Source organism: Anopheles nili, chromosome 2 (assembly GCF_943737925.1).
Source record: "Anopheles nili chromosome 2, idAnoNiliSN_F5_01, whole genome shotgun sequence".
Classification (NCBI taxonomy): domain Eukaryota; kingdom Metazoa; phylum Arthropoda; class Insecta; order Diptera; family Culicidae; genus Anopheles; species Anopheles nili.
This window is the reverse complement of record NC_071291.1, coordinates 2,560,065-2,586,483: the sequence shown is the minus strand read 5'-3', so window position 1 is coordinate 2,586,483 and position 26,419 is coordinate 2,560,065. Positions and strand designations below refer to the sequence as shown.

The following is a 26,419-nucleotide window of genomic DNA, read 5'->3' as shown; positions in this document are numbered from 1 at the left end:
TGTTGACAGTTTAGCTAGGGATGGGTACTAAACCGCCTCTGTGGATCGATGTAGAAAAGTGGATTGGATCGTTACTCCCAATATTGATACCACAGTTAAATTGTCGAAATCCCTGGATGAAGTATCGTATTTTGGAAACATACTTTGTTTCGTTTTGTTTGTGTGTTTGTTTAATGTATAAGTTGATGACATTTCTTACTGTTTTCTAACAAGATTCCAACATCCAATCCGCCATCCAATCCGCCATCCAATACGCCATTCCGGATTAATGGTAACATTTTATCGGAACACTGGAATGGTATGAAATAACGAGTGCCCATCACTATAATCATTGATTTGTCAACGTTTCGTATCTCAACCGAGCCGTTTTCCGCTTTTTTTACACTGAATTTACAACAACCAAATTTTCTACCATGTAATTCTTTTAGTTCCGATTGTTTCGTAAACTCTTCGCAACGTGTGCCTACGGATCACCAAGGAACAACCGCCTGTACCGTTTCGTAAGTGTTCATCAGAAAACTCATAAAGTTGATTTCTGTGCACGCTTATCAGCAATACTTGCTGGCCTTCTGGTAATTGAATTATTATCGGAGAGTGTCGTATTACTTGATGATATCCGCGGCCGCGGAATCCGACGCGTGCGGATGGAATTCGCTGAGCTTATCTTAACGCCCAAGTTGGACGGAGTGCTGCTTTACGATCAGCTAAGTGACCGGCCAATAGACGGAACACTGTGTATTACTGGACACCATCTTATTTTGAGCACACGGAAAGAAGGCGCACAGGAACTGTGGGTAAGTGGCATATGCATGCGGAATGGATGGAAAAGCATACGTGGGAAGTTTCCTACCATATGGTAGGTAGTTATTGCCTTTGATGAACTACGATGTCAACACCGGTTCGGAAAAACAAATGAATCTATTTTATTTAAATGCCCCGAATTGAATATCTTTAATATTTTATTTTATAATGATCGATAATTCTAGAACAGGTGTTTTAATTTACGTTTCTTGTTTCCACGCCTTTCCATATGTTCATCAATTTCGGAATGCAATGACGAAAGATGTGGAATATGAGGGAAATATTTGCATCTAGTCCCCTTTTTTATCAGTATGAATGTATTTTTTATGACACGGCACGAGAACATAGCTGGAGGTCCATTCATTATTCAATTTAATTAAATTAATCTCTTTTAATGCAACCGTTGTTTAAATTTTAGCTCCTTCATCAAAACATCGATCTCGTCGAGCGGAAACCTAACATCGTAAACAACGTCCTTGAAGGCGGAACGATCATTCTAAAATGCAAAGATCTCAGAATCATTGCCCTAAAAATCGCCTCCCCGCAAGAGTACTTCAACATTTCCAACTCGATCGAACAGCTATCGAACCTGGAGGAAACAAAGATGCTCTATCCTTTCTTTTACATACCAATGTACAACATTCTGGAAGACGGTTACTCGTTATATCGACCGGAGCAGGAATTTGGAAAGCTATTGGCCAATGGCGACGAGTGGCGACTGACGACGGTGAACAGCTCGTACCAGGTTTGCCCGACATACGGCGCGAAGCTTGTTGTGCCACGTTCCATAACCGACGAACAGATCATCCAGTCCTCGGCGTTTCGTGACGGGGGACGTTTTCCCGTGCTGTCCTACCGCCACATGAACGGTGCGGCTATGTTGCGCAGTGCTCAACCGTTGGCAGCCCCAGGCGTCACGAAGCGCTGCCGAGCGGATGAAGCCATCCTGAATACGGTGTTGGGACGCAGCAAGAAAGGCTTTATTTTCGACACATGGGCTAAGGGTAAAAGCAGCACGACGGAAACGGATCAGCACTATTCCCAATGGAAAAAGGTGACCCGACCGATCGGCCAGTTCAGTTCAGTGTCAGCTTTGTTAGATAGTTTTATCAAATTGATGGAAGCGTGCAACGACGTTCAGTGCAGTTCGGACAAGTGGTTGACTCGGTTGGAGATGTCCGGATGGCTTGGTTACGTACTTAATGCGCTAAATGCGGCCTGCGTGGTAGCGCAATGTCTCGATCAGGAAGGTAGCCCGGTGCTGGTCCACGGAGGAAAAGGTTTTGACACAACACTGGTCGTTACTTCGCTGGTGCAAATTATTCTGAATCCCGATAGCCGCACCATCAGAGGGTACGTTGATGTGACTTGTAACTTTTGAATTGCATGTTAATATTTACCCATTTTCTATCCATCTTTGTTGTAGACTGCAAGCCCTCATCGATCGAGAATGGTTGCAAGGTGGTTATCCTTTCTCAACCCGACACAAGCATTCCTGCTATACACCCTCCAACCTACGACGGAAAAGCTCCAGTGCCACGTTCCTGTTGTTTCTCGACTGCGTCTACCAGCTGTACGCTCAGTTTCCGTGCAGTTTTGAGTACGACCATCGATTAATGGTAACCCTGTACGAACACAGCTACTTCAGTCAATACGGCACGTTTCTTGGCGATAGTGAGCGCGATCGAGTTCAGTTGAAGGTTTTCTCTCGTACTACTAGCCTGTGGTCTCATCTGAATCGACCCGAAGTGGTAAAATCTCTCCTCAATCCCTTGTACGAACCGAATCCTTCCGTCATTTGGCCATCGGTGGCACCGATCAGTATAGTCCTTTGGTCGGAGCTATACACACGCTGGTCTATTGATCAATCCCAGCTGAAAATCAATTTTGGTCACATTCAAGCGCTGGTTAGTAGAGAAAAGGATCTACGCAGTCGTGTGATGAAACTGCGTCGCCAGCTGTCGGAGTTGCAGCGGGAGTATCAGCAGATACGGAGCGAAAAGAACGGGAACAGTGACGCAGCCCATCGACGCTTGGAAATGGACGATCCCGGTGATGACGGTGATGAAGAAAGTGTATCCTCAGATGCACTGGGCTCCAGTAAGTAGCTTAGACCCAAGGCCTTACGCGATTGACAGATAAGAGGAGAAAATTAGGTAGTTTCTTAAAGTTAACACGTTCCTTTACTATCGATCATGATGCTAGTCTCTCTGGTGGTAATATGCGAACGCCGCCGTATGACTGTGACTCCCCCATTCACATGCATAGCACCGACTGTTTCATTCATCTTTTTCTATGCTCGGTAGGATGGCTAATTACTGGGCTGATCTGGCTGCATTGGTTACTTTTAAAAATCCAGGCCATCGACCGTGTTTCCCAGATAAAAAGTGCCTATGAGCCTTTTTTACGAATTTATCCGTAAACTAACTACCAATGGCGAGTGTTAAATTAAAGAGACACATCGAGTTTGATTTTGTCAGCGGTTTTTACAAATCGTTACAGCCACTTAAAAGTTCACTAGTTCGAACAAACTCTCGCTGTGACATTTGTGCTATTATTTTGTTAGTATTATATTTCCCTGTTCTAAGCTAGCTTATCTTATTGTCTTGCTTTGAAAATAATTAAAAATTGTCATGATTGTCTTTCCAAACTTAAGCGCCAGCTAGTACCTTGGAACAATACATTAGTAGTCTTAGTACAACCATTTGAATTTCTGGTAAATTTGTTGCTATACTGTAGCTGATCGCGGTAGAGTATTTACAGACGATAACTTTTTTCTATTGTCGAACTCCACACGCACCATAGAATATGTTTAACCGCTTTCAATGCTGCTAGTATTATTGCACCGATGTCGGTTTGAGACACAAGTTTGACTTTGTCAGCGGTTATTACAAATCGTTACAGCCACTTAAAAGTTCACTAGTTCGAACAAACTCTCGCTGTGACATTTGTGCTATTATTTTGTTAGTATTATATTTCCCTGTTCTAAGCTAGCTTATCTTATTGTCTTGCTTTGAAAATAATTAAAAATTGTCATGATTGTCTTTCCAAACTTAAGCGCCAGCTAGTACCTTGGAACAATACATTAGTAGTCTTAGTACAACCATTTGAATTTCTGGTAAATTTGTTGCTATACTGTAACTGATCGAGGTAGAGTATTTATAAACGATAACTTCTTTCAACAGTCTTGCATGACACGCACCATATGGTAGATAGTTTAATGTTACCAAAGTAATCAATCTAAAATTTGTTTAACCGTGTTCCATGCCGCTAGTATTAGCGCACCGATGTCGGTTTGATTTGCTGCGGAACAGTTTTCGGTAAATAACAACATTTTCGTATAACTCATGACAAGGTGAATCATTATATGCTACTATAGTTATAGATCATTATTTGATCATTTTCGTTGTTCAAGGTGATATGGATTCAAACTGCATGTGCATATTTTGCTTTGACTCACTATGGCTTGTTCGTTTATTCCACAGAGAGATTAGTTGTAGCTAGAGATGGTATAGATGAGGATCTATGCTTAACTTATTGCATTAGGTCTGCAGCACTGTGTGTAACTTGTTGTCAATTTGTGAATACGAATAGTATATATCAAGCTGCGGAGGTGTACCATGAGATTGCATCGCTTTACCAATAGTTGTAATCCTAATGGATATTTGTAACCGCAAGCACATCTGCGTACCTCCTGTGTAATGTAAAAATGTGCGCACCATTCGCAGTATGCAATAGCATACAAGTTCAAGAACAATATCGGCTCAGGATTGTCATAGGAAGCGAAAACTTGCAATCATCTTCTCTTTTTCTTTTGGTAATAATATAACTTTCCTGCTGGCGTAAATAACTTATTCAAAAAGTGCTCCGTAACGAATAACTCGAATTTCTAATTGTGAGTAAGTGTAAGCCACCCAGATGCGAATGAATTTGCGCGCGGCTTATGCAAATGCACATCTCGAGAAAGGTCAAAATGCACCCATTCGCTCGCCCTTTTTAAAGCGTCCTTTAACTCGCCTTATTCATCTACTAAATCGGAACACAGTACGAACATTATGTCATTTACGGGCTAAGAAAAACTTAACACTTTGATAGTAGGAAATACAAGCGAGTGGGAACGGCGGACTCTCTTTTTATTCTCTCTTTGTTCAGCTACGAGACAATATTCGTGTAAGTTACACAGGCGTACAGCTATTCTCGAATTCTAACCGTGCCGTGATATAAGGGGGTGATTATTAATGGCAGGAGCATAGTGTGGCAGATGAGTTGCACATCTGCAGTGATTATATCAGGCTGAAACTTCAGCCACAGCCAGAGGCAAAATTCTAAGGATGTGAGCATTACACTTACAATTAATTAACAGGCCTATAGCTATCGAAACGAACGTCTAAACCATTAAGCTCTATGAAATAAAATTAAATGTTTATTTTACTGACATCGTGTCGCGGTGATTACATAAAATAAAATGAAAGAACTCAAGTTCACAGGCTGAAGTAAGTACTAAAGAAGCGTAACGCAACGTGCAACAGTCGTTTACTTCCAACATGATAACATACCAAATAAAAAAAAACAAAATAGTAGTGTTTGTCAGGAACAAGTAATTTGACTAAACCTTTCCTCAATAAGTTTGCAAAGCAATCATTTTACATTTGTTAAACTATCGTATGACCATGTAACCATCTCATTAGCCTTACAGCGGTTATTTATTTACATTTCTAACTGGTGAAGAAAATGGTTAGCCACACGATCACAAGTAACGATCAGAAATAATCAATTCATGTGTTTGCCACATGTGTCATGGACTACACTTACGAACGGCACAATCGTAGATTGCATCGTTTTAAACAATGCGACTGGTGTTGAAGCATATGCAAGGGGAGTAAATTTTGTGACCGTCCCGATGAAAACCGCGCTCAAGCAAAGACGTATTTTAATTACGGTTAAAGGAATAACTCCTTTCGTGTCGAAATTTAACGATCGCACATGGGAATCATAATTTTCTTATACTCTGCTGCAATTCGTTTCAATTCGTCTCGTTGCCAACAGTATGTACGGCATGGAACACATGGTATAAGGCCTCGAAACGTTGATTTGGTACGGTTGATCGTACTATACGTAAGCATTTATAGTAGGACACAAATGCGAAACAGATGACTACAGTAAACTTAACAGCTACAAAATGCAGACGAGTGTAAAGATTCTCCTTGCATGCTTATGGTTTTATGAATCATGCTGTATCCATCCATGACGAGTTAACATCCAACATGCAATCAGCAATAAATGTGAAACTTCATTCAGATGTATTTTTTTTTCATTGAAAAGTGATCGTCAAGCATCCTTTACCGAATGTATCAGAGTATGCGCATCGTCCGCATAGACCGGAGATACACAAAAATGCTTTATTAGATATTCAAGATAGATCAATATAGCCCGCACAAGTCCGTGAAATGAAGGTATGCGCATTTATGAGGAATACGTGAATAAGAAGAAAAACATAGTAGGAAGAAAAAAATGCCGAAATTATAATATACAAGCTGTCTTCCTCAAACCTAATTTATTAGTGATTGGATAGGTAAACTTATCCGTGCCCCCTAGGTAGGAATCGAAATGGCTCCCAAATTTCTTCTAGTTTAACGAAATTGGACTCGATTTGCCTTGCCATTGACACACCGCCCAAGAGGCAGTATTGATTTACGATGTTTTTGGGTTCTGGATTTAGTTCGTCTCCCGACCGGAAAATAAAAAAATTAAAATAAAAATGAACTAACGGATGAGCGATGCAAAAGGATTGCGCGTTATGTTATTAGTCTCGGTGTCCTCGCCACCATAAAACGATAAAACCATCATACACGCCTTTTTCGGTTTAAGCTGTTTCTCTCATGTTTCGCTGTCATAAAAAGATCACTTTTGGTCCCAAGCGCAGGCCTTGCCGCCTGAGCCGCTTTCTAGTGACGCTTCGAGATGGATGGCTGAGCCGGCATCCTCAAAAATGGTAAATATTACGAGAATAATGAAATAACGTTTAAATATATACTGCCCAGGGACGCTCATCAGTAATGCAAATTAAGTCGAGTACGGTTTCACCCCTAACGATCAGCGGCAAACTCTTATTTGATACCAAACCAAACGGGGCAAGCAATTATTGCTCGACCGAAGATTGAAAATCCTTCCTAGATCTGAGGGAAACTGCTCTGCCTAAAGGCTAAAGAAATTATCGTTCAAAAACCGAAAAGAAATTTAACAGTACGATGTCACAACCATTGTAAATCAGAATGTGGTCTGCGACTTTTGCTGCTAAGGTCTCCACCGATTCGACCAACCAAGATAAAGCTATTGTAGCAAAAACCTTATAGAACTTAGGTTTTCGTCTACACCTAACAAACCATTTCCGAGATGAAACGGATGTTTGTACAAGAAGATCGCCTTCTTAAGTGGTGGTAAGTAGCTATCCTGTTGCATACGATTCTCGGATATCTTTTCTGACGATCGTACTTCCGAATGACTCAGATAACCGAGAAAATAACATTGGGGCTCTAGCTGTGTTCCTTGGTTTGCAGTTTGGATCCCTCGGTGGTTTGTTCGGTAGGGTGTATATCAAACATTAGAAAAAAAAAGTCGGTGCTCGATTGAACGCAGTTGGTAAGGAGACCATCACAATAGTTCTTTCGCCTCGTAGCAGGAAGTATCGCCTTTCCTTAAGGTCAAAGGCTTGATGCATGCCTCGAATTAGTTTACCGTACTAAGCAAAACGTTTCCTGATTGGTATGTTTTTTGCTGTCTGATAAGTTTGGTGTCTATCTGAACTGGAATAAAGTTTTATCGTGTAAATTATTGCAACTATGATGAGCAAATATACCATATTCATATGCTTCATTGATAAATGAAAATGCACCCTGACATTTTTTGGTTGAAAACGTGTCAGTTATCTAACTCTCGTGCATTTTGTATTCCAACATAAAAATCGTAATCGTTTTGCTTCTGTAATCGTACACACTTCAATGAGTCGAGGCCCTCAGCAGTCTGAATCGGCCAACGATCAGGCAGATTGAACGAATCTCAAGTCATGGGAAGACTTATACGCTTCTTTTCATTTGGTTTTTCATTGTTGGTAATCTTGTGATGATTTTTCAAGTTTCTATCCAAACCACTCACTAACAAACACGTTGTATAAACTCTTGGATAAAACATGAAAATGCGTTTTTCCGTTGCAAAATTTTTCGTTTATCCTACATCAAAATATCTTTCAATTGTACCGATCATTAACCTTTGTGAGTTTTCAAACCTATGCTGATTTTTATATAATTCTTTTGTTGAATTTTTTACAATTCTTTGTTGAACTAACATAAATTTTGTTGAAAAACGTACCTCAAACATAAAAAATGCTTTCAAGAATTCATGGGAAATCTTCTCTTAAACAAATACCCATTGAATGAATTAAGGGCAGAAATCATATAAATCAATAAAATCAAATCTCATTATAAAAACCATAAAAAGATTTCTTGGAAATGAGTATTTGGGCTTAGTAGTGCTTGAACTATCCGACACTTAAAATCAGGTACGAAAATGTCCGTTCCCACGAGTCCATGATGGAAGAGAAAATATAAAATTATTTCTGACTGGTCGCTATAATCCTAACGAAACCGCTAATGGCAAAAAGGACGAGCAGTCAACTTTTTGCACCATTTTCCGAGATTTTTTGGGGTGTCCCACATAGTGTCATAAAACGATAATCGTATTCTGTCTGTTCTCTGCTCCTTTCTGTTACACTAATAATTAGCCGTGCTCTCGTACAGCAACACCTTCTTGGCGGTGTGCGCGATGAAATAGAGGAATTGCCGGCAGATGCCGGAAGGCGTTGTGCAACAGAATAGGTATGCCGAGAAAAAAAGGTTAATTTTCGGCAGAGTGGCAGAGAGGCAGAAATTTTCTTTATTAACTTCTTTAACCAGCACATGAAAAGATAAACATTTTCCAACAATTGAATGTAAAAAACCAGTAACTTAAATCGATGGTTCTATGATATGATAGTTCTTTTTCTAATAATCTTAATCGGTATGATAGTTCTTCTTCTAATCAATGGGCTTAGTTTCATGGTTATCAAAGTTTTATGTTATGAAAGGTTTTATACTTCCGCGAAGCAAGTACAAAATAAACACCGATTGTGTGGGAGAAATTTTGGGTAGCTATCTTTTTTAAAACTTGGTTTCAAGATGTTGCTAAACCATGTTAATATCTTACGAAATCAAAACTTGTTAATAAAGCCTTATGTTAGCAGTTAGAAATCTGAGCATCATTTTTCCATAAATATTAATACAAAAACTTCAATAAATAATACACAAACTAATAAATTAATATAAAAAAAAACAAGCATTCATAAAACTAGTAAACGCTAGTTTAATGTCCTTGAATTATTTTCTATTAATTTTGAATTTTGAGAAAAGCATAACGTTGAAGAAAATGAAGCGTTTTTGGTAAGTGAGCATAAGATTTGGTTAAATCGTTTGTCGTGCGGGAAAACAAAAACCGGTTGCTCTGTAGCTCGCTAACAAGGTGTATCTTTCGGTTCATTTGTTGCAATAAGCTGATATAAGAAAACATATTAGCAAATATACCAATGATGTCGATAAGAAAAAAGCACGAAAACCAACGTTTAACATGATTAACATTGCGATCAATAAATTTAAAATTAAACGAATTTTCTGTGTGTGCACACATCGATCCACCCTGTTATCCAGCTCCACGCTTAGGCTTATCTTTCCAACGTATATAAAGCCGTTGAAATCTTGAAGATGCAGCCATTTTGTATTGCAATCTTAAGCTGAGAGGTTTGCTTCTTCCCAGGGGTGGATCAACCGAGTAGGAAATCAAGCGATCGTTTGGGTCCCTGAGCCCTGAGAGCTGGTGGCGTGGCTCTTCAAAATCAGATCGCTTTGATTCTTTGCATGGGTTGATCCGCCCCAGGATTTGATGTTCGTAAGTGTAAAAATTGTGCTGTTAAAAAATTGGATTAGTGCTTGTGTGCATATGTGTGTGTGTGTGTGTGTATAATGGTGATACAACGGACGAATAAGTGATTTCGAAACTATCAAACTCAATTCAATCAACCAGCTACTATCAATGAAGAACAACTATCAACTTACTGTTTCAACTTCAACTTTCCTTCAAGTATTTTCATATGTAAAAAAAACCTTTTATGTATAGTGTATATTGTATAAAAGGTTCTTTGTGAGAGGGCATAAAAGTGCAAAAGCTGGTCGAACTAGTGTCTTCAATATATTTTAGTGCGGATTCATTTGTTGTTTTCGATCGTAAGTATGTTCCTATTTGCAGCTAGAAATACTCCTTTCTTATTATGTTAACCCCTTTAGCCATTTAACGTTCGAAAATGTTAACATGTTTTTTATCTACTTTTGCACAGCGTTCTAAGCCAACATAGCTAATGATATTAATGTATACTTACTTACTTACTTATATTAATGTATAACACTTGATTTAAACGCATTGTCATTGATTATGTGGCTAACGGTCCCTTAAGGTGAAACATGAACAGTGTTAATATCAACTACAATTTAGTATTTAGTGTTGTTATTTTTGATTGAGTGCTACCAGTGATATAGCCTGCATTTGATGATGCAATCTTATGATCTGGTGATCTGGTGCGTCATGTGCTTTTAAAATAAGTATGCCTAGATATGAATAAGCTTATTGTCCGTCATGTCGTTTCTCTACGTGAAGTGTGAATTTCATGTCGTTTAATTCCCTAAACCGGACATATTCAATAGTCGATAGTAGTAACATACATGTGGTATTATTCTCCTTAATTTCGTTTCAGAACAAATATGCAAACTCGGATTCGTCTGTAAAGAGCGACAATATTGTTAATTACAAGTGAAACCCATCAAAAAAAGCTTATACAACTGCATTTAAACGGAATGTCATCTAAAGAATAGATCTGGTGAGGTTTTACTTTTAAATGCAATTTAATAACTAAAAACCGTTGACTTTTTTGCTAAGATGTAGTAAGACATTGACCTCTAATCATCAGTATGACTTTTTTTTTCAAATTGATGTTCAGAAGTCTACGTTTTACTCATCCTTCTTCATCCAAATCAGTAACAACAGTGTGATAAAATACAAACTATAAGTCATTTTTTATAGTTCGGACTTTTTCGTTCTAGCTTCTTGAATGCAGCAAGGGAAGATTTTCAACTTGAAAGTAAAATAGCCGGATACTGCAGATGCACGAACTTCAGGGAATGCAGAGCAACAAGAGCCCTGACCATGAATTGATTTAATCGAACAAGAATCGAAACTGTTTAATCGAACTGTTTAAATTGTTGTGCCACGTGCTCTTTCAAAATGCACTCTTTCTGAATGAAAAAATGAGTGTGTCGTGATTTTTATGGAAGTAAGTACAATAACGAATTATATGAAATACAGATAAAATAAGCAGAATCGATGGTATAACAATCGGTTGTAACCTAATTTGTTTGCTCTTTGTCTTTTAGATATGCATAAGGATAAACATCAAACTTTAGCTGCATAAATAATTACCAGCAATTAACAAGGACGCAATCTTCAGCTTGGAACAAAATAATTGTACATTGGTATGCATAGATGGTATCCATATATTATATTACCTGCTCATTATGCACCTTGTAAAACATGCAAGAGAGTGTGAACTGCACCACTCTACTGAAACCAGAACTAGGAACGAGATGGTGTATAGATTATGTTCACGAATAGCTAAACTGAATGTTTCGGATAGTAGATTCGGATTCAGTGTTAGGAACAGTTTTTTTTACCGTTTTGATTATGTAGAACAATTTACAATCGTCAGTTTGCGTATGTTTTAACCAATAATGAATGATAAACATATTTCACGAGCACATAGCAGAAATTCTATTGCCTAAACGGAAAATGATGTATTACTTATCGGGTTGCATACTTATCTGGTGCAACAACCGCTTAGCGGGCCGTTTTATTTTTGATGTGCTATATTTGTCGGTGGTAAATTTTTACCTTAGCTGGGTGACGTAGTGGGCGACTGCAAAAGTGCACTACCTCTACACTCAATAGTCCTTAGATTCGCATTTGCATTTGATAGCCGGATAAATGGTGGGACTAACACTCATTTTTCTCCGACCTGTAGTCACCTCACCTCACTGTAGTCTGATAAATGCGTTTGATGGCTTCAGCTGCAAACCGATTAATAATATCGACTTATAAATGAAGTCAAAATACTGCTCCATTTACTCCGTATGATAGAGAATTATTCTTTCCCATACGTCCCTTTCCCATACGTCCATTTGTTGGATTAGAACAGCTGCTACAGCTGCTTCATAAACTTCTCATAGGGTTATTGTTGTAGTATTATTGTTGCAATCATCGTTGGAAGGACTTTGCACTTCCTCTAGGGTTGGAGTACTATACGGAGCGACAATCTATTGTCGTAAGCTATCATATGTTCCTTAAGCTGATATTCCGATAGATATTCTATAGCTTTTGACGAGTATCACCCTTGCTCAATTGTCCCGATGATCGCCGTTGGAAATACTTGACTGATCTTCTAAATAAGAAGTACCACACTAAACAACGCTCTTGATTTCGAAAGAGACTCCTTACTGAGCACAGAAATCATTACTAATACAAATGTAATTGGCTCAGCTGTTGTCGTATTTCTTAACGTTGCTAAGTGAATCATCACTGTCATTGTTCTGCTAACGTTGTAACACTGCTATTGTTTCGTAAAGGTGTCTTATATGATGCTATTCTTACTAATCAATTAAAACCTACTGTCTTCGGATACTGTTGTTACTGCTGTTGCATTTGGTATTGTAGAATCATTAATGCCTATTTACATGAATGGCGAATGTTCAACAGTTACGCTGCCTTTGTGATTGTTGCGTTGGTGCTTTAGTTGTTTTTGCTCTTTAAAGGAATATTAATGTTGTTGATCATCGTTGGAAGAGCTTTGCACTTTCTCTTGGGTTGGAATACTATGCGGAGCGACAGTTACTATCGTCATTTATCAGCTGCTGTTCCGTCAGATATTCCTTAGCTTTTGACAAGTATTATACTTGCTCATTTGTCCCGACGATCGCACTTGAAAGAGCTTTACTTTTCGTCTTGGTAAGAAATACCACACTAAACAACAGTCTTAACTTTGAATGAGACTCCACATCTTATTGATTGACCAAGTTTATGGTTATACTGTCCAAAATTAGGAAAAAGATAGGGAAGCTCGATAGCCGAAGCGTTAGTGTGCGGCACAAACACACGATAGTATCGATAGCACACGATAGGGATAGAATCTCGTCTGAGCCTTTAGTTGGTTTTGCTCTTTAAAGGAGTATTAATGTTGTTGATCATCGTTGGAAGAGCTTTGCACTTCCTCTTGGGTTGGAATACTATGCGGAGCGACAGTTACTATCGTCATTTATCAGCTGCTGCGAAAGCTGCTGTTCCGTCAGATATTCCTTAGCTTTTGACAAGTATTATACTTGCTCATTTGTCCCGACGATCGCACTTGAAAGAGCTTTACTTTTCGTCTTGGTAAGAAATACCACACTAAACAACAGTCTTAACTTTGAATGAGACTCCACATCTTATTGATTGACCAAGTTTATGGTTATACTGTCCAAAATTAGGAAAAAGATAGGGAAGCTCGATAGCCGAAGCGTTAGTGTGCGGCACAAACACACGATAGTATCGATAGCACACGATAGGGATAGAATCTCGTCTGAGCCTTTAGTTGTTTTTGCTCTTTAAAGGAGTATTAATGTTGTTGATCATCGTTGGAAGAGCTTTGCACTTCCTCTTGGGTTGGAATACTATGCGGAGCGACAGTTACTATCGTCATTTATCAGCTGCTGCGAAAGCTGCTGTTCCGTCAGATATTCCTTAGCTTTTGACAATTATTATACTTGCTCAATTGTCCCGACGATCGCACTTGAAAGAGCTTTACTTTTCGTCTTGGTAATCAATACCACACTAAACAACAGTCTTAACTTTGAATGAGTCTCCACATCTTATTGATTGACCAAGTTTATGGTTATACTGTCCAACATTAGGGAAAAGATAGGGAAGCTCGATAGCCGAAGCGTTAGTGTGCGGCACAAACACACGATAGTATCGATAGCACCACGATAGGGATCGAATCTCGTCGGAGCCTTTAGTTGGTTTTGCTCTTTAAAGGAGTATTAATGTTGTTGATCATCGTTGGAAGAGCTTTGCACTTCCTCTTGGGTTGGAATACTATGCGGAGCGACAGTTACTATCGTCATTTATCAGCTGCTGCGAAAGCTGCTGTTCCGTCAGATATTCCTTAGCTTTTGACAAGTATTATACTTGCTCATTTGTCCCGACGATCGCACTTGAAAGAGCTTTACTTTTCGTTTTGGTAAGAAATACCACACTAAACAACAGTCTTAACTTTGAATGAGTCTCCACATCTTATTGATTGACCAAGTTTATGGTTATACTGTCCAAAATTAGGAAAAAGATAGGGAAGCTCGATAGCCGAAGCGTTAGTGTGCGGCACAAACACACGATAGTATCGATAGCACACGATAGGGATAGAATCTCGTCTGAGCCTTTAGTTGGTTTTGCTCTTTAAAGGAGTATTAATGTTGTTGATCATCGTTGGAAGAGCTTTGCACTTCCTCTTGGGTTGGAATACTATGCGGAGCGACAGTTACTATCGTCATTTATCAGCTGCTGCTCCGTCAGATATTCCTTAGCTTTTGACAAGTATTATACTTGCTCAATTGTCCCGACGATCGCACTTGAAAGAGCTTTACTTTTCGTCTTGATCAACTTAACTAACTTTGAATGAGACTCCACATCTTATTGATTGACCAAGTTTATGGTTATACTGTCCAACATTAGTTTTTAAGGAAATTTACATAACAACCACTCAAATTTCGGATCGCGTATCCCTACTGAACAAACAGTTTATTCACTACTGTTGCAGTTGTTATTGGTTTAGCTGTTGTTGTGTTTTTGAATAGTGCTAATGAAATCATCTATGCTATTGTACTGCTGATGTTGCATTAGTGCTATTAGTGCATTCTCAGTTACTTGTTATAATATTGTTACTGATACTTTGGTGCATCAACTCTCTTGCTGATGCATCCCCTGAGTTATGGAGAACGACTGTTCGGTGCAGATAAAACATAATTTTAAATATTTTCTACGGCTTGGACAACACGTCCGTCGTGCGCCCCTGATTTTCGTTTATATAGAATTCTATCTAGGTATGGTTCAAGGTTCGATCGCGTTCGATCGTGTATGCTCTTAGAACTTTGCTTTGATGGTGCTCTGGAGCTACCTTGATTGGGATGTGTACGTTGCTAATTTGGCAGCCTCATCGTCTCCCAGCCGTTGCGTTGGGGTGCGTACGATGATCATATGACTCATCGTCTTCCGTTTCCGTCTGCCGCGACTCTCTCGAATCCGATATTGTGGAAGGGGAATCCGATCTGGAACTGTCTAGTCTGAAGTACCTTGTGCCAGTCTCGATGCAGCTAACTTGCTGATCTCGATGTTGCTAACTACAGATCAGGAAATTGTGTCGAAATGCTGCTGCATAAGCGGGGCGTCACCATGGGGTAGAGAATTACTCTTTCGCACATGTCCCATTTATTGGCTTGAAACAGCTGCTTTATGTTGTACAAATTCATAAACTTCGCATAGGATTTTGTATATTGAACCTTCCAGGGCGTTCTAAAGCATTAAAAGAGTATTATTGGTGTGATCATCGTTGGAAGGGCTTTGCACTTTCTCTAGGGATGGAATACTATGCGGAGCGACAATCTGCTGTCGTAAATTGTCAGCTGTTCCTAAAGCTGATGTTCCGTTAGATATTCTGTAGCTTTTGACGAGTATTATCCTTGTTCAACTGACCCGATGATCGCCGTTGAAAGTACTTAATTGAATGCAAATTTGAATGAAAATACAAATGTTATTGGCTTAGCTGTTGTCGTATTTCTCAATGTTGCTAAGTGAATCATCACTGTTATTGGTCTGCTAATGTTGTAACACTGCTGTTGTTCCGTAACGGTGTCTTATATGATGCTATTCGTCTTTACCAAATAAAACTCAGTATTCGGATACTGTTGTTACTTCTGCTACTAGTGATTTTGTGTGTGTTTTTTTGGAATGCCTATATCCATAAATGGCGGATGTTCAACAGTTTCACTGCTTGTCTTTGGAATTGTTGCGTTGGTGCATCAGTTTCTTTTTTCGCTGATGCATTAAACGATCATGCAACAGTATCGGAATGATGCTGCATAGGAGTTGGGCGAGTAATCAGTGATACTGCTAACAAATTGGATTGCGAATCTATATAAGAGTGATGTACTGGTGAGCGCGCTTTTGATATCGTTCAAAACTTCACCTATTTTCTGTCAAAAATCATCGCCTACAAAAGCTATGATATTCGATATGTTACGTCGCATTTATTTCGAAACGATTTATTATGGCGTTTGTTATGCCTACTATAGTCATCTGTCTGAAATGACTATTCGTATTTTATAGTTATTGGCTGATTGCCTAACTACTTATTTACTTATCAGGCGCTGCAATTGCGTAGCAGTCTTAGTTTGCTTCAAGCAAAGCTGGCGAAGTGGCGTCGGCTGTCGATACTTGTGCTAAATAATTAACCCGGAATAAGATTGGCTTCTGGAATAAGATAGGGAAGCTCGATAGCCGAAGCGTTAGTGTGCGGCACAAACACACGATAGTATCGATAGCACACGATAGGGATAGAATCTCGTCTGAGCCTTTAGTTGTTTTTGCTCTTTAAAGGAGTATTAATGTTGTTGATCATCGTTGGAAGAGCTTTGCACTTCCTCTTGGGTTGGAATACTATGCGGAGCGACAGTTACTATTGTCATTTATCAGCTGCTGCTCCGTCAGATATTCCTTAGCTTTTGACAAGTATTATACTTGCTCAATTGTCCCGACGATCGCACTTGAAAGAGCTTTACTTTTCGTCTTGGTAAGAAATACCACACTAAACAATAGTCTTAACTTTGAATGAGACTCCACATCTTATTGATTGACCAAGTTTATGGTTATACTGTCCAACATTAGGGAAAAGATAGGGAAGCTCGATAGCCGAAGCGTTAGTGTGCGGCACAAACACACGATAGTATCGAAAGCACCACGATAGGGATCGAATCTCGTCGGAGCCTTTAGTTGGTTTTGCTCTTTAAAGGAGTATTAATGTTGTTGATCATCGTTGGAAGAGCTTTGCACTTCCTCTTGGGTTGGAATACTATGCGGAGCGACAGTTACTATCGTCATTTATCAGCTGCTGCGAAAGCTGCTGTTCCGTCAGATATTCCTTAGCTTTTGACAAGTATTATACTTGCTCATTTGTCCCGACGATCGCACTTGAAAGAGATTTACTTTTCGTCTTGATCAACTTAACTAACTTTGAATGAGACTCCACATCTTATTGATTGACCAAGTTTATGGTTATACTGTCCAACACTAGTTTTTAAGGAAATTTACATAACAACCACTCAAATTTCGGATCGCGTATCCCTACTGAACAAACAGTTTATTCACTACTGTTGCAGTTGTTATTGGTTTAGCTGTTGTTGTGTTTTTGAATAGTGCTAATGAAATCATCTATGCTATTGTACTGCTGATGTTGCATTAGTGCTATTAGTGCATTCTCAGTTACTTGTTATAATATTGTTACTGATACTTTGGTGCATCAACTCTCTTGCTGATGCATCCCCTGAGTTATGGAGAACGACTGTTCGGTGCAGATAAAACATAATTTTAAATATTTTCTACGGCTTGGACAACACGTCCGTCGTGCGCCCCTGATTTTCGTTTATATAGAATTCTATCTAGGTATGGTTCAAGGTTCGATCGCGTTCGATCGTGTATGCTCTTAGAACTTTGCTTTGATGGTGCTCTGGAGCTACCTTGATTGGGATGTGTACGTTGCTAATTTGGCAGCCTCATCGTCTCCCAGCCGTTGCGTTGGGGTGCGTACGATGATCATATGACTCATCGTCTTCCGTTTCCGTCTCCGCGACTCTCTCGAATCCGATGTTTTGGAAGGGGAATCCGATCTGGAACTGTCTAGTCTGAAGTACCTTGTGCCAGTCTCGATGCAGCTAACTTGCTGATCTCGATGTTGCTAACTACTGATCAGGAAATTGTGTCGAAATGCTGCTGCATAAGCGGGGCGTCACCATGGGGTAGAGAATTACTCTTTCGCACATGTCCCATTTATTGGCTTGAAACAGCTGCTTTATGTTGTACAAATTCATAAACTTCGCATAGGATTTTGTATATTGAACCTTGCAGGGCGTTCTAAAGCATTAAAAGAGTATTATTGGTGTGATCATCGTTGGAAGGGCTTTGCACTTTCTCTAGGGATGGAATACTATGCGGAGCGACAATCTGCTGTCGTAAATTGTCAGCTGTTCCTAAAGCTGATGTTCCGTTAGATATTCTGTAGCTTTTGACGAGTATTATCCTTGTTCAACTGACCCGATGATCGCCGTTGAAAGTACTTAATTGAATGCAAATTTGAATGAAAATACAAATGTTATTGGCTTAGCTGTTGTCGTATTTCTCAATGTTGCTAAGTGAATCATCACTATTATTGGTTTGCTAATTTTGTAACACTGCTGTTGTTCCGTAACGGTGTCTTATATGATGCTATTCGTCTTTACCAAATAAAACTCAGTATTCGGATACTGTTGTTACTTCTGCTACTAGTGATTTTGTGTGTGTTTTTTTTGGAATGCCTATATCCATAAATGGCGGATGTTCAACAGTTTCACTGCTTGTCTTTGGAATTGTTGCGTTGGTGCATCAGTTTCTTTTTTCGCTGATGCATTAAACGATCATGCAACAGTATCGGAATGATGCTGCATAGGAGTTGGGCGAGTAATCAGTGATACTGCTAACAAATTGGATTGCGAATCTATATAAGAGTGATGTACTGGTGAGCGCGCTTTTGATATCGTTCAAAACTTCACCTATTTTCTGTCAAAAATCATCGCCTACAAAAGCTATGATATTCGATATGTTACGTCGCATTTATTTCGAAACGATTTATTATGGCGTTTGCTATGCCTACTATAGTCATCTGTCTGCAATGACTATTCGTATTTTATAGTTATTGGCTGATTGCCTAACTACTTATTTACTTATCAGGCGCTGCAATTGCGTAGCAGTCTTAGTTTGCTTCAAGCAAAGCTGGCGAAGTGGCGTCGGCTGTCGATACTTGTGCTAAATAATTATCCCGGAATAAGATTGTCTTCCGGAATAAGATAGGGAAGCTCGATAGCCGAAGCGTTAGTGTGCGGCACAAACACACGATAGTATCGATAGCACACGATAGGGATAGAATCTCGTCTGAGCCTTTAGTTGTTTTTGCTCTTTAAAGGAGTATTAATGTTGTTGATCATCGTTGGAAGAGCTTTGCACTTCCTCTTGGGTTGGAATACTATGCGGAGCGACAGTTACTATCGTCATTTATCAGCTGCTGCGAAAGCTGCTGCTCCGTCAGATATTCCTTAGCTTTTGACAAGTATTATACTTGCTCAATTGTCCCGACGATCATCGCACTTGAAAGAGCTTTACTTTTCGTCTTGGTAATCAATACCACACTAAACAACAGTCTTAACTTTGAATGAGACTCCACATCTTATTCATTGACCATGTTTATGGTTATACTGTCCAACATTAGGGAAAAGATAGGGAAGCTCGATAGCCGAAGCGTTAGTGTGCGGCACAAACACACGATAGTATCGAAAGCACCACGATAGGGATCGAATCTCTTCTGAGCCCCCCTCGTACGCAGGACTGACTATCCAGCTACGAGTAATTAAAAGTCATGAAAACCTTGACTAAGCTTAGCAAGGTAGGCCATGTCAGTACGACGTGTTCAATTGTGAGCGGGCCAGTAAAGAAGAAGAAGAAGATTGGCTTCCATTGACTATTGGTTTTATATGACCTCTAGCCCGAATGATTCTCATTCTTAGATACAAAAAGTAAGAAACCTGAAGCGTGATATTTTATTCTGAGGTAAAATATAGAATTTCTGCAATGTGCTTAGAAAATAACTGTTTGTGACAAAATATACGAACAATTTAAAAAGTAGGGCAAACTGAAGACCTATATATTATTGTGCATGAAAGTTTGATGTTATTGAATATAATTGATACGATTTAATATTAGTATTTCATAATTAAAATTCAATAACAAAGGTAGAAGGATAAAACAAATATGTTACGCAGAAAAAAACTAAATGAAACGAAGGTAATTTATGTGCGTAACTCCTATCTACCGATTAATTTTGTTGTTTCTAATTATTTTTATTGCATTTAAATACATATTGCTAGTAACTTACGATACATGAGTAGTTTATTTTACGATATACGATCCTCCAATACTAGTGGCCTGGATTAGCTTACCATGCAACTTGGAGCTGCTCATATATTGTGAAATTATTTGCTTTGTAAATTGGAACTTGTTATTTTAAATTAAAATAAGTTTCAATAGTGCACGGTATCTTGAAATGTCTTGCGAATGTAACATCGATTTTGAAAACAAGACCAAACTCATGTCATAAACTTAATTATTTTTTAAAACAATTTAGCGTAACATTTATCAACCATACGAGTAATAACCATGTATAGTCTTAACAAACCGAACTAGAGTACGAGTTCTTTCATATGCTACATAAAAAATAGAATTCAACCATATCAACCATTGCGTGTGTTAGAGTTTTCTTTATTATCTTCATCCTTACCACAATCAATCATACAAACACATTCGTTTCCCTATCGGATGAGAAAGATCGTATAACATAAATGGTTTCTCTACTAAAATGGCTTCTGGCGAGATTTTCCACCTTGTTCTGCTTTACACGTTGCCTAGTCTTGCCTTTGATGCATTATTATTTCAATCACTTTCCTAACTTTTCCGTTATACTACTAAGTTTGCTATCTACAGTGTCAATTAGATTGCGAATATGGTTAATTTGCATCTTATGTTGCATACAAAGTGATTTACATTCTAAAAGTAGAGATGTTGTAAGGCAAACCAATCGATCATATTGAGCGGAGGTTTCCATCCAACGCCTTTAAAAGTTATATTGAACCTTACGCAAGGTTAACGATTTTCAAATTATTGATCAGCTTCAATTTGGTTATGCCTGAAATTTCCATGCACTCGTCGTTGAACGTCATTGTGTTGATTTTACGACGCTTTATTGGCTTACAATTTGCGAACAACAGATAACAGTCACAAAACAAGGATTCAAGGCTTTTTTTGTATATGATACAGTCGTATGTGACGTGTGTGTTTGTATTGTGGCTAGGGAAATTTGGCAAACAATTCGAAATGGAGAATCAAGTTCACTTCCTAGTTAGTTAAAGTTAATCACAGGGCGAACGTGTATTCGAATTAAACCGGCACATATCCGGTGCAGGCGTGGTATCCGGCAACGATTGCGTGTACCAGAGCCGTCAGCTCGTTATAAGTTTGGTTTAGTTTATGTGCTTCAACAAAACGCTCATCTTATTTGGTTTATTTCCTATGTTCCATGTCCGTAATCCATTTGAGCTTTGACAGCGCATAATGCAAGTGTGCGCTTTTCGGCTTTGAAACACGCTTAGCTTGCCCTTTTGCACGGATCGATTGGATTGCTTTCTTCCTTTCCTTTTTCGCTTCACCTCACACTGGTGCCTCACTGGTTTTGCATATTTCTGTACCACAGCTGTCCGATTCCTTGCACCGAGAGAATGAGCTTGATTTGACCAAAAAAGGGTTCAAAGAGTCTTTCGTTAGTGATTTTTTGAGAAGAAAAAAAACACAATCCCTTTCTTCACATCGGTCTGGAGATGGATTTCTTAAACAAAGATGGAGTTCTCGCGCGGGGTTTTGAACTAGAGCTCAACATTGCCTTAGCGAAGCGTGCGACACGTCGGCATTCGTATGTTTGAGCGCTCAACATCCTACAGCTCACAACATCGGGGGCACACAAGCGCACAATTCCTCGCAGCAAATCCCATAACGAAGTCTGTGCTCCGGAAGATCGACTCATCGATTAGCGATCCACCCCATACTAGACGCGCACCGGAGGCGCCATATTGTGCCGCACGTCGACCACTGCGCTACATCACACGTACTGCTCGGGCGCCTCCTCATCCTTGATGGTGGTATAATGCACCTTCTTCGACACGGAGTCCACGACGGGTGTCAGCAAACCGCGCAGCTTGTCTTTGCTCACGTACAGCAACCCAGCGACGAGTGCCAGCAACACGCAGCTAAGACAGACGAGCACGAACACGAGCGTGGTAGTGTGTCCGGTAGCTCCGGTTCCATTCGGCCCGGATGTTCCCACCAGCTTCCGGCACCGGCCGACGTTAAGCTGACGGATCGACTCACGCACCTGCCGGTTCCGCAAACATTGCAACCCATCTCGGTTGCGCACGGTGACGTTCGTACGATCGAGCCAGTCGTACAGTGGGTAAAGACCGCAATCGCACACAAACGGGTTGTACGTGAAGTCTACCGTGAGAGGAGTGGTACGACCTGGTTGAGCCTGTACGGCATCTAGCAACGCAAGGTCTCGTGGTCGGACCGCTTCGAAGCGGTTGCGCTCGAGATCGAGAAAGCGCAACCGAGGCATACAGCTGAGGTTGAAGTTCAGCTCGGTGAGTGAGTTGTCGCCGAGGTGCAGATCGAGCAGCGATGGTAGATCGCAAAACACGCGCTTGTCATTGAACTGCACGATCTCGTTCTGCTCCAGGTGCAGCTTGACCAGCTTCGTTAGGTTGCTGTTGACGAAGATGTCGTGCAGATCGGCCGAAAGCTCCGCAGACGTGTTGTCGGCAAACGCGTTCGTTAGGTGCAGCTCCTGCAGGTTGATGAAGTTGGAGAAGACACGCGGATGATGGTGGTTGAACTCTTCGTCGTCGTACCGCGAGATGCTGAGGTTGTTGTGATTCAGAATCAACCGACGGACGTTCGGGACGTGGTGGTATGATTTACCGCGGATCTCGCGGATGTGATTGTTGCTCATGTCGACCACCGTCAGGTTGACGAGATCGTTCAGTGCCCCGAACACGTTCCACGGTAGCTCGTCCACGTAGTTCCCGTTGAAAATGAGGATCTCTGTTTGCAGAGGCAGCCGCTCGAGCACTACCGTGTCCCGAAAACCGGTGTTGGTGCAGTTCACCACGTACTGTGTGTGGTAGTTGTACAGCTGATAGCCACAGTTACATTTGCCTCGAAAGTCACGCCCACAGTCGTCTGCCACCGTGAGTGTTGCCAGTAGAGCCAGCAAAAGTGGCACTGCCACAGACCGTATCCTTCGCAGCTGCGCCATCTGCAATGGAACGTGAGACCGGTGAGTATTGCATGATTGCTCTTTGACGTAGCATTTGATATTTCCCTAAGCCATCCGTTATCCTAGTAGCAAATAATATTATTGCCGGATTTCAAAATCGAAATACAACCGAATGCCGATCGGTCGTAATGGAAAGGAAACCCCTCACGATGCTTATTTCATAACTAACCATCGTTCGAACATCGTGCTCGTTCTAGCTCGATTGTGATGTTTCAGCAAATCGAAATTCATTAAGTGGTATGCATTTGAAATGTCGCATCCATTCGCGACCTCGCTCGTCATTCACACCCGATGCAAATTGCTCTTCTCATCCACATTTCCGAAGCAAGTCTCGGGAACAGCTGCAATTTGCACGACATAATGATATTCACAACGGCAGCAACAAACACCGGGACAAATGCAATAAATGTGCAGGGATGACACCGTTATGCGACTGACCAGCTGTGAGTAGCGTTAATTGGTGTCATTCACGTAACAATCAGATGGAAATCGCTGCCGGGTTTCGTGTACTGTTCCCCAGCTCGGCGCAAAACAACTCCCGGGTGGTGTTGGCATATTCACGATCCATTAGGACTGAGAGGAGCGAATCGAACCGAATATTCAACGGATGGGAGACAGAAATAACCCTCATCCCAATCAAACGCACGGTTCTGAAAGCTCATTCACACCAGCGGTCAATCGTAGGGCCGCAAACTGTCCAACCAACCCTTGCCCTGATTTGTGGTTCGTTCTTGTGGCCACCGGGTTCGGAAGTGAGTTTACAAGTTTTAAACCAAATCTTCCGACCCAAATCCAAAACTACAGCAGCATACCGGGTGGTCAAAAATGAGGTCATCGATTCTGAAACGGCTCAGGTTCGATGAACGACTCACACTACTCTACCGCAGCTGCCTAATTTGGTGGAATTATGCTTCATCTTTTGACCCCCGGTGTGGCGTTCTCCATATCCCGCGCTGTCTAATAAATGTTTAGCGGCCAAACTCGGCAACGCCATACACCACTGGTGATGAATTTTTCATGCGGAATCATCGCACACCCACGGCCACCGGTACCTTGAGCGTCTGTTCGGGTTCGGGTATCCTTTAATAGTTTGCAGATCTAAGAACCGGTTCCGGGGCCGGTGCGAGCGTACGAGGATACGCAAATTATTCATCGCTGAAAGAAGACCCACGTTAGCACGGTGGTGATGCTCGATTTTAATTATCGTGCTCATCCAGCAAAAGGGCCAGATCGGTTGCTTCAGTGTGTGGCTTAGTCGAGAGATGAAGCCTAAATGGTGGTGTGTTTGTTGCCTCATGCAAACGCTTTTAGTTTTATTAATTTGAATTCGTGCGAAGTTTGGGTAGTGAAGTTGTTGTTACGCCAGTATGAAACTGAAAAATGTGATACGACTGATGCCCTACCATAATATGTAGAATTTCATACACAATACATCCGTTCAGTTGAAATTTGAGTCTTCTAGATATAATATCTTACCCGTAATCAAGAACGGCAGAAGTAACATTAGAGCTTGCAAGCCTAGAGATAACCGGGACAATTTAACTAGTTGATTAAAATAACAACATCTCAATCTGCTCGAGATAATTCGCGCCGTCGGTCACCTTTGCTAAACGATCCGAAACCCCCGTTCGGGTCGTCGGTTAATCGCATCCACGCAGGACCTCACCGATGGGTTTTTGGTGCGCGTGGTCGGGTTCGGAAATTTAGAACTTCTTCACGAGCCCCCACGGGGTTGGCATGGCGGAACTCGTTCATCATGCAGTCCTCCCGCCACCGAAATGGAAACCCGGGTAGCAAACGAGAGAGGTTGATCTTTTTCCCCACACTTTCCACTACGAATCCGAGCCGAGGAAGCGCAGGTCCTTGGTGGCGGAACACGGGAGCAAGGGGTTTAAGTTTATTAAAGTATATACACGAAGTTTAATTGGCAAAATTCGGCAAAGGACCCACCCGGCTGGTGGAGATGGCCTTTCCCCATGAGGGTGATCATCGTGCCTTAAGGCGTTGGTGGGGTAAGAAAATGGTGGGAAAATCCTCGCAATGGCCGCTTGATGTTAACGACGAAGACGATGGCGACGACCGCGACGACAACGAGAAGGAACAGTATGATGCTGATGGTGATGATGGTGATGTAGGTTGCCACATTTTTTTTTGTTTGAGAGGGTGGTTGAAAACACACATTTTCGTGAGCGTTCGTCCTGACCGAGCGAGCGAGCGGATTTGAGGGCTTTGATGTGTGGCTCTTCATGTGTCTTTCCTGCTGGTGATGTGAAGCGTTTCCCTCGTACGCCCGTCAACCACCGGTAACCGACATCAGAAGCTGCTGCAAAAGCATTGTATGCCTTTTTTTGTATTTCCACCGCATCGATCCAGCGAAAGGGTAGATCGAGAACGGGAAGCAAAAATCGGTGCCCCATCGCTGGTCGGGTCGTGTCTTCATCAAACACACATTTGCTTCGCCCATCGTTTCAACTTCCGGCCCACGCACCCCACCCTGTGCGACCCACCGATGTTCAATGCTTCTGCATTTTTTACCACATAGCTGTTGCTCTGTGAAGTTCCACTTTTTATTTCTAAAACCGACGCGAGTATAAAAATCAAAAACGAACTGCGGATGGTCGGAAACAAGCTCAGCGATATTATGATCCCTTGGTGGAAAGTAGAAAACTCAACGTTTGCGATTCGAGTTTCGGTGGTCGGTAAAGGTACAATACGAGCCTGATGAGCAAATGCCAGTTGCAGTATAAAGTGTGGGTGCAATCGACCACCTCGACCTCGCAAGTTTGCCTCCCGAATTCACCCGAATTAACAGGGCATCGGTTTCACCGTTCGAAGGGTAACATCCCTGTTTGTGCGCTGTTTTATTTTTTTGCAGTCGAACTTTTTTGTTATGATTCCGCACGAGCAGCAACGCGTAAGGATTCTTCCGGTTCGGTGGGTCCGGAGGTAGTTAAAATTCACTAACGAAACGAATCGAGTGGCGAAAGAGTGAGGTGGGCGGATTTCATAAATATAAATCAACAAGTATTGTTTGCGCCCCCTCGCGAGGCATCTGTTTACCTTTTGTACAATTAAATAAAAAGGGTGGTAAACTCACGCACGCTTTGAAGCTTGTAATTGCCTGCAAAAATGGTTTGAAAATGTGGAAAATAGCTTGTATGAGGGATTGTAACACGAAAATCATTAGCATCCACATTCTTCCATTAACAGAAAGGTCACAAC

General features: G+C 40.9%; 2 protein-coding genes across 2 annotated transcripts; one reads left to right on the top strand and one right to left on the bottom strand.

Moving 5' to 3' along the window:
* The first annotated feature begins 644 nt into the window (after nucleotides 1–644).
* LOC128722229 (myotubularin-related protein 9) lies at nucleotides 645–2,909 on the top strand. The gene is made up of 3 exons (XM_053816085.1): nucleotides 645–794; nucleotides 1,220–2,154; nucleotides 2,228–2,909. The coding sequence occupies exons 1-3, from the start codon at nucleotides 645–647 to the stop codon at nucleotides 2,907–2,909; spliced, it is 1,767 nt and encodes a 588-aa protein (XP_053672060.1).
* Nucleotides 2,910–21,964: 19,055 nt separating this feature from the next.
* LOC128720399 (trophoblast glycoprotein) lies at nucleotides 21,965–23,176 on the bottom strand. The gene has a single exon (XM_053814068.1). It carries the CDS (start codon nucleotides 23,174–23,176, stop codon nucleotides 21,965–21,967), a length of 1,212 nt encoding a protein of 403 aa, XP_053670043.1.
* Between the last annotated feature and the right edge of the window lie 3,243 nt (nucleotides 23,177–26,419).

Coding starts and splice junctions, on each gene's coding strand:
- LOC128722229 (XM_053816085.1), top strand. CDS start 645: ATGGAATTCGCTGAGCTTATCTTAACGCCCAAGTTGGACGGAGTGCTG. Junction 795..1,219: donor AAGGCGCACAGGAACTGTGG/GTAAGTGGCATA, acceptor TTTAAATTTTAG/CTCCTTCATCAAAACATCGA. Junction 2,155..2,227: donor GATAGCCGCACCATCAGAGG/GTACGTTGATGT, acceptor TCTTTGTTGTAG/ACTGCAAGCCCTCATCGATC.
- LOC128720399 (XM_053814068.1), bottom strand. CDS start 23,176: ATGGCGCAGCTGCGAAGGATACGGTCTGTGGCAGTGCCACTTTTGCTG.